The sequence below is a fragment of the Accipiter gentilis genome, chromosome 10 (genome assembly GCF_929443795.1).
Source record: "Accipiter gentilis chromosome 10, bAccGen1.1, whole genome shotgun sequence".
Taxonomy (NCBI): domain Eukaryota; kingdom Metazoa; phylum Chordata; class Aves; order Accipitriformes; family Accipitridae; genus Astur; species Astur gentilis.
Genome location: NC_064889.1, coordinates 14,419,282 through 14,429,153, shown reverse-complemented (window position 1 = coordinate 14,429,153; position 9,872 = coordinate 14,419,282). Strand labels below are relative to the sequence as shown.

The 9,872-nt window shown below is 32.9% G+C and overlaps 1 protein-coding gene across 6 annotated transcripts in view; it reads right to left on the bottom strand.

Moving 5' to 3' along the window:
- Positions 1–1,410: 1,410 nt before the first annotated feature.
- The window catches only part of FGF7 (fibroblast growth factor 7), a 30,028-nt gene continuing 21,566 nt past the window's right edge, over positions 1,411–9,872 (bottom strand). For 5 of the 6 annotated variants that reach the window (XM_049812507.1, XM_049812511.1, XM_049812509.1 and 2 more), the window contains exons 3-4: positions 2,773–2,876; positions 1,411–2,374 (exon numbers count right to left, since the gene is read on the bottom strand). In XM_049812507.1, coding sequence (XP_049668464.1) covers positions 2,180–2,374; positions 2,773–2,876 — 299 coding nt within the window. In that variant the 3' untranslated portion in view covers positions 1,411–2,179. Of the gene's footprint in view, positions 2,375–2,772; positions 2,877–9,572; positions 9,859–9,872 lie in introns of those variants that run through there. The other variant, XM_049812512.1, reaches the window with a different exon arrangement.

Below are 9,872 nucleotides of genomic sequence, written 5' to 3'. Positions count from 1 at the left end.
GATAATGATGGTAATATAGTGATCCATTAGATAAAGCATATAGCAGGAAGGGCTAATTACTGTTGGGGTTCAGGAATTGTTTGACTAAGTTTCTGTATTCTTGAATTACATAATCGAAATATCTTTAGAGGAGCTTGTCTGTATCTGGATTGTTCTCTTAATTTTTATTTCAAAGCTTCAACTAACCTAGTTTAGAACTAGAAACTTTTGCTAGTATGTTAATGTTGATTATGAGTGTGAACTTTGTTTCAGTGTTTATATATCCACAGAAAGTAGTGCAGACAGTTATCAGTGAAAAAGTTTCTTTGATAGTAGTCTATTGTGTTCAGTGAACAGTAATAGATAAACTAGCAAAAGCACTGATATAGCTGTATTGACAAATTTTTCTGCATAGACCCATTTATATCTACACTTTGATGTTTGATATTAGCAAGTCAAAAATCATAAATGATTTCCAGATTATAGTATTTGTTAAAAAAGTATTTTTTAAAAAAAAAATTTGTTAAAGACAGTTGTTGCCATTTTCTGTGAGTGTTGTTATAAAGAAAATGTCTCATGTAGGAGAAAATGATTGACTCTAGGCACTTGTAATGAAAAGTAGAGAGCATTTAGGACCATTAGTAATTAACTTGACTCCATCCCAGTCATCTAGCAGCTGTTTTAGCTAATTTTTTGGTGATTTTTATCTAAGCACAATTATCACAATACTGAGAAAACTTGTAGGCAAATTGAACAGAATGAAATGGTACGATGCATTAGTCATGTAGGGCTTAGTTGAACACTTTAATAGCTAGAAAATTAAGATGTCTTTTCTTCATCAGGTCACACTGGTTTTAGTTGAAGTGTCAGACTAGTCATACAGACTCTGACATATTTCTGTATCTCTGAGTATGGTTCTACCATCTGAGGATTAGTTCCAGTACCTGCTGGAACTGTAACCTTCTTTTACCTGGTATAATTCCAAGCATGCTAGTAATTCAATTAGCAAGAGTATGGGGCAAAGATTTTTTACATTTTTGCATTGTTTCTTTTGAGATGTCCATTGTGCGATTTGCTGCAGGCTGTCATTTTTGTCTTCCATCCAATGTATGTTGGCAAGAGGGTTGTGTACTAGTCTTTGTGTCTGGTCACAGAAAAAAATTCATGCATCTCAGCCAGACCATTTTGTTATTCCTTTAGAATTAAAAGCATATGAAACAGATGCAGCTTAATAAGTTTTTTGGTTTTTGTTTTTGTTTTTTTTTTATAAATAACATTTAAATAACTTAGAACAATAAAGTTCAAATACAACTTAAAATAAAGTTTAATGCTGTAACAACAGAAGAAGCATGTATAAGGATGGAAAAACAATATTGAAAGCTGTATGCCCTAACAGGAATTATACAAAAGATAGGATATGTTACATAAAAAACCTTAATATGTCTGAATTTTTGCTTCATCACTATATAAAATGTTACTTTGTGAAAAGTGAGATGAAGTACATTATTTATTCCTATTCTTATTTTACATACACTATTTGAAACATCTCTTAGAGCAGCATTAGGTATTTGTTTCATTAATAGATAGGAACATTTTGTAGTAGAGTAAACTTAATTTTTCCAAACTAACTCTTTTATCTGAATACAAACAATAAACATTTACAAGATTATATTTAATTTTTTTCTGATCATATAGTTTACGTATAGGATATCAGTTTCTCAGGGGAAGTATTTAAAATACTGCTCAGCTTCCACATTTACTATTGACTTGATAATCTGACAACTCATTCCAGCAGCCTTAAAGTCTGACATATTTTACACAACATTATCATCTGCTTATTATTATTATTATAGCAGCCATATTTAAGAAGCAGATAGGATTTTTTAAATAAAATATTATCAGATAATCAAGTAATGACTTATTCTTCAGGGTAAATTAATTTAAGAAACTACCCAGTTACAATGACTAAGATAATGATTGTACAACTCTTTAGAATTTTTTACAACTTTTAGTTAGTAAATCTGGTTTTGTGTATATTTTCAAATCTTTTTTCATGTAGTCTCTTAAAAATAAACATAAATGCGCAAGTCCAGCTTGTTCAGTTTCTCAGTAGTATTCCAGCCTCTCTTGATATCTTGTCAAATAGTCTTCTTAAAAATAATCTTCCTGCTGGAACTAGTTCTTTATAGATCATTTGTGATTAGGATATTGCCAGAGGAAGAAAGTGGGATGCTCTATGTTCTTTCTTTGTTTTTTTACCTTTCATGGGGACCCCTTTGTGGTTTAATGTAACAAACATCTCCTTTCCTTTGTGTGTCCATTTTGCAGAAGCATATGTATTATAATGATTTTCTTCAATCAGTTCTATGAAGTTGCAGTCCTCATTGCATACTTTCTGTTGAGAGTAAATAATAAAATAGAGTAAAATAAGTGCAAGTGTTCTTTTAAATACTTAGATTAGGGAAGATGGGAGAAGAATATACATTATAAACCCCATATAATATTAATATTTTTAAGAAATAAATTGGACTTTTGAAATCTGAGTATTGAATATTTTAGTTTTGTCTATTCCCCCTTAGTATTCCACATTTTTAAAAAGTATATAAACTCTAATCACTGAATTTATTAAATAGACTTAAAAGTCTACTATGGGATGTATGGGATAAGTACAGGATATATTTTAATTTGTTAGGAATCTATGTTATACAAACTAAACAGATGCTACATCTAAAAATACATATCTTTAAGATTGTACGTGGTGATTGTACACACAAGAGAAGTTTGCATCCATACCTTTCCATAGAGTCTTCCCGACTTGTTCATTGCCAAAAAGTATTCACTTTCCACTCCTTTGATTGCCACTATTCCAACTGCCACTGTTCGGATTTCTAGAATACCTGCAAAGGCACACAGTAAGGGCTGTAAAATGGTTGTTTGTTCTCCCGTCAGCTTAGAAGGTTTAGTTGAACTAATATTCTCTAATACTTCTGTGTTTATTGAAAATCTGGAGCAATCATTCTTAAAAAAACAGAAGACTTATGTATTTATACATGTGAAGAAAGGGCTAGACTTTAAAAATCATCTGTATGTGATCATGCCTGCACACAGCCCCTTAAAAAATTGTATGGTGATAATTTTTAAGTCTATACTGAAGTTGCTATGTTAGTACAAGTAACTTTTCTGTTTTCAAAGGATCAGCATATCTTAGAATTTATCAGGCTCAGGATTTAATTTGGAAGAATTATATACATAGCCATCAAGGTTCACAGAATCTGTGTAAAGCCTTGATTTTGAAGGCTTGTGTAGCAGTATCATCTTCTTGAAAGAGTGTAAACCTTAGAACTTGCGAGTGATAGAAAACAGACCACAGTGTCTTAAATAAGATAAAGTATTTGCTTGACCTTTGTGTGCTTTTATGACTGATTGGAGCTGTAAAGATATGTGTATTTGAAAATCATTAAAAGCTGCTCTGAGAACTTATTTATTCAAAACCAGAAAACATTGAGTTGTTTTCTATAATTACTTTATTTTCATCTCACTGATATATATCTGCAACAGCTTTCTGTAGTCGCTATGATACATTTAAGTTACCTGCAACATAAAAAATATTCTCAAGTTAATAAAAAAAACACTGAGCAAAGGCAGGAGGGTGGTGTGAGTTATTAAGGAACACCAGGTTGTTTTCAAGCTTAAATGTTATTGGTTTTGTTTTAAGTAATATTTTAGAGTTATACTTCTGAGTTGGAGCCGTTTTCTTCCATACCAAGTCACCTACAGAACTGTGTGTGGCAGCGTCTGTACTGTGACTTGTTCTCCAAAATGGGGTCTTTCAAAGCCAGCCAACTCTCGGCAAATTCCAATAGCTAAGCATGGGGGAGACAAGTGAAGGAGGGGGAGAGAGAGGCTTGTGTTAGATTGTCACCTGAAAGACGACCTTCCTCTTTAACAAAACATTTCCTTCTTTTCCTCTTTCAAGTTTGTATTGACTCTTCACAGCCACCACACATGATAATTGTTTTTCATTAATTAGTTTTTTTAGAAAGGCATTAAATATCTATGGTATTTCTCCTTCCCTATACTTTTTTTTATATCCTGATGTCCTTTGCTTTCTTCACTGTTCTCTTTTGCTTTCTTCCCTGATATTACTGATGTATCCGTCCTAGCCTGTATTGCTTACTTTTTTCTTCCTATTTTCTCTACCAGTAGATCAGTTACCTCTTCTCATGGTGCGTGCTCTGCTGGGCGTTCATCTCTGAACACTTACATTTCTGTATGTCTCTATAATGCTAAGCCAACTTTACTTAAAGCTTTTAGAATGCTCTGACAAGTTCCACTCTGCTGCAGGCCTAGCAACAATTTTTACAAAGGGTAATTTCTAACTGAAACTTACAAAAAATTTATTAACTTTCATTTAAATTTCACTTTAGAAAAACCACAGTGAGTCTGAAAAACAGATGAACATCTGCATCTAGCCAAACAAAGAACATAACAGTGGAAGGGATCTCTGGGTCATCAAGTCCAGTGCTCTGCTAGCCTGGGAATTGCATCAGATAATTCTCTTTTCATAAACTTTGCCAATACTAAATTGGAGTTGTTATTTCTTTGCCCCCAGTGTTTCCGCCAAAGGCTGTTCCAGAGTTTGATTTATTTTAATGGCTAGAGACTCTGTAGTAATTTGCAATCTGCATTTTTTCAGCGACAGCTTATATCCATTTGTTCTTTTGCCTGTGCTGGCCATTAACTTAAGGAGAGGGCTTTTTTTTTAAATCTATGTTTGAGTTTTCTATTTATACAGAATTTAAAAAATGAAAGATTCAAAATGACTTTTTAAAACAAGTCATGCTAATAGGAACTGAGATTTCCTTGAGTAAGCTGATGTTGGCTGAAGTTACAGTAACTACTACTTTTAAAAAGGAACTGCCAAAAGCTTTTGTCCAAAGCAATATTATTATTATTAGTATTTTTACATTATTTTTCAGCTTGGGTTTTTTTTTGAAGTAGATAGTGACATTCATACTAACTTGTAGGAATTATTTTACATGTGATAGATTTATAATAATAATTTATAATTTATACTAATATTCAGATCTTTACATGTTTTTTCATCTTATTTGTTAAAATCCCATTATGCATAAAAAGTAATGCATTTTAATTAAAGACAGATAATTGGAGATTCATAGACTGTTATGCATATTCAGTACTACTTGCTATATTATTATGTGCTTTTCACGATTTTAAGCCATTATGTACCCCCAGAATTAGGGCTAGCTCTCTCATAAATAACATTTGACACCCTGACTCAGATGTGATATGAAATCCAAAGAATATTTTAGGTCTTTGAATAGCACTTTTCTAAGGATACTGTGTCTGTGCATCTCTCCATAAAGTTTAGTGAGGGAACACCACATAAACTCTCCAATAACTATGTCACATTAATAATGTTGTAATATTAGCAATGTTCAAGAGGAAGAAAAAAGACCACAGAGAGTTCAGTGGAAATAGAACTTGTGTATTCTTTATTCCCTGCTCAGAACATGTCTATCTCAGAATTAAATGGCCTATCATAAACTGCATGTGCTGGTTTTTCTATTCCCAGTTCTAGATCGTGTCTCATCTGTTCTGATGTGTCTTAATGTATCCCTGAAGGAGAAACAAAGCATGAATTTTTCCCTTTTCAGCAAAGCATTTATGTAATTTAGGTCTCTGAGGCAGCATCTCACATGTACTTTTGTATTTGATGTGCAAGTGATTCATCACTGAGTTTCTCTATTTTAAGGGATATACACAAGTTCCTTTAAGCAATAAGACACTGTAAGGTCCCTTTTCTCTTTCTGGAGGCTGTTCCTCAGTAATTCTTCTTTATTTTAATTTCAGAAATGTATGTTTGCTGCAATTCATTACTTTTTTTTTTTTCTTTAAATGAAACAAATTACATAGGAAATGGAAACACAATTTTTAGCAAACCGGGGAAATTAAGACTTTACTGTGTAGTTAGAACTGTGATAGCTGATTTTAGCCGCAAATTTGATTTATGATATTTCGGTATATAGTCTTTTGTATGGAACTCACTTGTTAGTTTGTATATGAATTTAAAATTTCTTCCTTTATGTACAGAAACTATGGAAAGAGACTATTAAGGTTGAGAAGTCATACACTGAAAGTTTATTAGTTTATCAGTGTCAGCATTGCAGTTGTATCACATGCTTACATTTGGTATCCAATATCAGAGGCCTCTCACAGAGCAGGAAAAATGATTTTTGAGTAATATTCAATTTAATACAGAGATTTTGGTACAAGGTGCTTCTGAACATACAAGATTTATAAGGTGACCAGCTTTTTCCTGCACACCTGTTATGCGCTGCTTAATTCTCAAAGCACAAGTTCTTTGATGAATTAGTTAATGGAATCTTTAACACTTATAAACTACATAATCTTACCGTGAAAACATCTAAACTACTTTTCTATTTTTTTAATACTCAGCTTGATATAACACAAACTTTGAGATTAAAGAGACGTGTGGATAATGGAAATCACTGTCTCTTCCAATCATAATTTATAACATACTTAAATATAAAAATAAGTTTTTATATTATACTTACAGCACCAAAGCAGGAAATTCCTAAAGGGTATACCAAAAAAATTAAATAATAAATCCATAAAATAGAGAAAGTAAGTTTTCCCTCTTTGATTCATTTCCTTTCAGTATCTCTATTAAGTCAAGATATCACGTTATATTACACTATATGACATTATAGTCATATTGGTCCGTCTCTATTTTGTATGTATTCCTGATACTCAATCGCTGTAAGAGAAATTACATAATGGTAAACAGACATTAGGATGTGTTGTTGCAGATGGGAACCTAATCCATCAGTAGGTGTCAAGAGGTGATAAAACTGTTCAACCAAAATTTTGGCCAACTGCAGATATTTCCTGTTTCTTCTATACTTTCTGTAATCATCTGATACTGGCGATTCTTGCCAACAGGATGCTGGGCTAAATTAAATTTGGATCCGAGCTGATATAGTTATCCTTATGCTCTTAGTGTATATGGTTTGTTACACAGTTGTGACAGTTACATTCAGCCGTGTCTCTGAATGTCGTCTTTTTAGTTAGTTTGGTTTTGGTTGTTTGTTTTTTGTTTGTTGTTGTTTTTTTTTTAAAAAAAACACTCTTATTTTTTCTCTTCTCTTTCATTTTGAAATGCTGCATCACTGCAATGTCTTTAATAACACTAGCCAGGAACAACATTTGGTGTACTGGAAAGTAACCCAATAATCTCATTTTTCTATAAATGCAGGAAGAGCTTTGCTTCTGAGTAATTGGTGGCATTAAAATCAACAACAAAAGAGTAATATACTCTAAAGATTAGCTTTATAAGGATGGTAACCTGATTTAAGCAAAACTCACCAAAGCTAAAAAATGTCTTTTCTAGTATACCATTTTTGACTGCATTTAAGACATGAACTGAATTAAAATGTACTAGTTTCGTTACTCCTCTACTGTGAACCTAAGTGTACCTGAGCTTCAGTGTTCATGCTAATTCTTTTTAGCTGGTTCACTGGAATAAGGTAAATCTCTATATCCATAGAAAAATGGTAATAGAAATAAACGTACTATGTTGTGTTATGTTTGTAGGCTATTTTATACATAAAGGCAAAAATTCTGTCCTCATTAAAGTGAATAGTAAGATTTCATCTAACTCAGTAGAGCCAGGATTTTATCCCTATGGCATTTCCTTCAGTGAGGCAGGAGAGGTATATTAAGCTAAAATCTTTTCAGAAAAAAACCCACACAGAAATAGAGAAAAATGCTGAACGGGCACACGTGAGATTTGTCTTTGCCAGTTTCTAAGTGTTAGTTTATGTAGCACCAGATACTTCAGAGAAATGATAAAGTACTAAAATCTACAGTCAGAAATTCCACTAAGGAAAGCCTCTTCTCCTCAGTCTAATATTATACCATTCTTTGTCTTATATTAGCAAGTCCATTCTTTTGTGCTTCCTTCTGAGGTAGAAAGTTCTAATCCTTTCAATATCTATTCATGAAAAGGAAAAAGTCACCAAGCTAGGATGGGAAAAAGAAATTTCTTATATGTAGATTGTGTCATTTAAATACTCTTTTAATACTCTAATAACCAAAATTACTTTAAAGACATGCTTAAATTGATAAGATGTTGATGATGAGAAGTTCAGAAGACCAAACTTCAACAAGGTCTTAACTATCCTTGGTTTAAAAATGAAAATGTAGCTATGTTTTTCAGTTACTTTATCTAAAGCATCCACATAAAATTTCAGAAGAGGTTTAAGAGAAGACTTGAATATACCACAAAGTAACTGGGAAAGAAATTGGATTAAAGCCAGAAAGTGTGTGTATGTGGGGGGAGGGGGGGGAACAACCTGAAAATGGGCATACAAAATTGAAAACAACTGTAATTTCTATAAAATCAGCATGAAATTCCAAACAATTTTATATGGTTGCATGGTCAGTGTATCAAATGTAGCTTAGAATTCCTGTAGTGAATAAAGTTTCCTACAGAGCTGAAATTCTGTCCGGTGTACGTAAGACACTCAGCTGAGATGGGCTATAGTTTCTCATTAGAAGATGACGACTATGGATGCTGGCAGCAGTCTTTTTAACCACTTGGTTCAAATTAAATAACAGACAGTTGATATAAAATCCAGTAGAAAAATACCAAAGAAACAAAACAACCCTTTAGGTTGACACAACAGTTTCAGAGGGTGAAATATATATCAGTTTTTGGAGACAATTTACATAATAAATGAGATGAGTTTCCTGGCATTCTGGTCTAGAACGACAGTTGCTCAGTACTTTACAAGTAGACGCTTTTATGTCTGGACTTATTCTGTGACTGTGGCCTGGAAGACAGGACAGTACTTCGGGCTGGAAATTTATGTAGAAAAATTGTCATTTAGCTACATCATTGATATAAAATTGAGCATTCTCATGTGAGATAATTCTTTCCTGGCAAGTGGTATTTGATAATTTTGTTTTAAATCACCTGATATTAAGTATCTTCTTCTGATTTAATTAATATTTTGCATTAACAATTTTCACCTTCTTTATATTTATTAAACTTTTTTTGCTTTTACAACACAATAATTCTGTGACATTTTATTTGTTTTAACAAATCTTTGCTTTTATTGCTATACAATCTGTTTACAGATTATATTAAATTGATTTCTAACTGTATGCAGCCATAGCTGAATAGGCAGAGTTTCTTTGTGTTTGCCCCGATATCCTCAGATAACAATATCCTATCTATAACAAAGTAGTGAGACCCTTGTGATTTAGCAAAATTGGGGCATTTTGTCTTTAATCATTTTGCAGGTAAGAGTCTGAAAGAGCAATTGCAATTCTTGCTTCTGAGAGCTGTAAGGAAACCAGTAAGTGCAGTATATTACTGAAGATCCAGCAGGTGGTAACATCCTGTCCAATGGGTCTTTGGAAGAGAAGAGAGAGTGGAACCACTGAGCTTCCTATCTTTTCACATGCTAGGGAGCTGCCCCAATGTGTCGGGTAATAAGACTGCTCAGGAAGATTTTGGAAGACGTTTTAAAGTACACATTGTGTTCAGTCCCTCATCAGCTGGCTCTTTTTCCAAACGTTTCATACATTGCCAACATCCCCTCAATATCGATTGCATAATGTTTCTGGTCACTGCTCCTCGATTTGTTAGTATCAGAGTTTCTGTAGACATTAATTCAAAGAGAAATTTTGGCATCTGTTACATTTTTCAGCAAGGCTGACAGCAATTTCATCCCAGTATTTTTCTGTTCTGTCAGGTACACGTCTTATAAGAAAATGTTTAAGGGTAAGATGAAAACTGCTAAGAAGACTTCTGTAGTCTTCTAAATGCTGGAAAGAAAGGA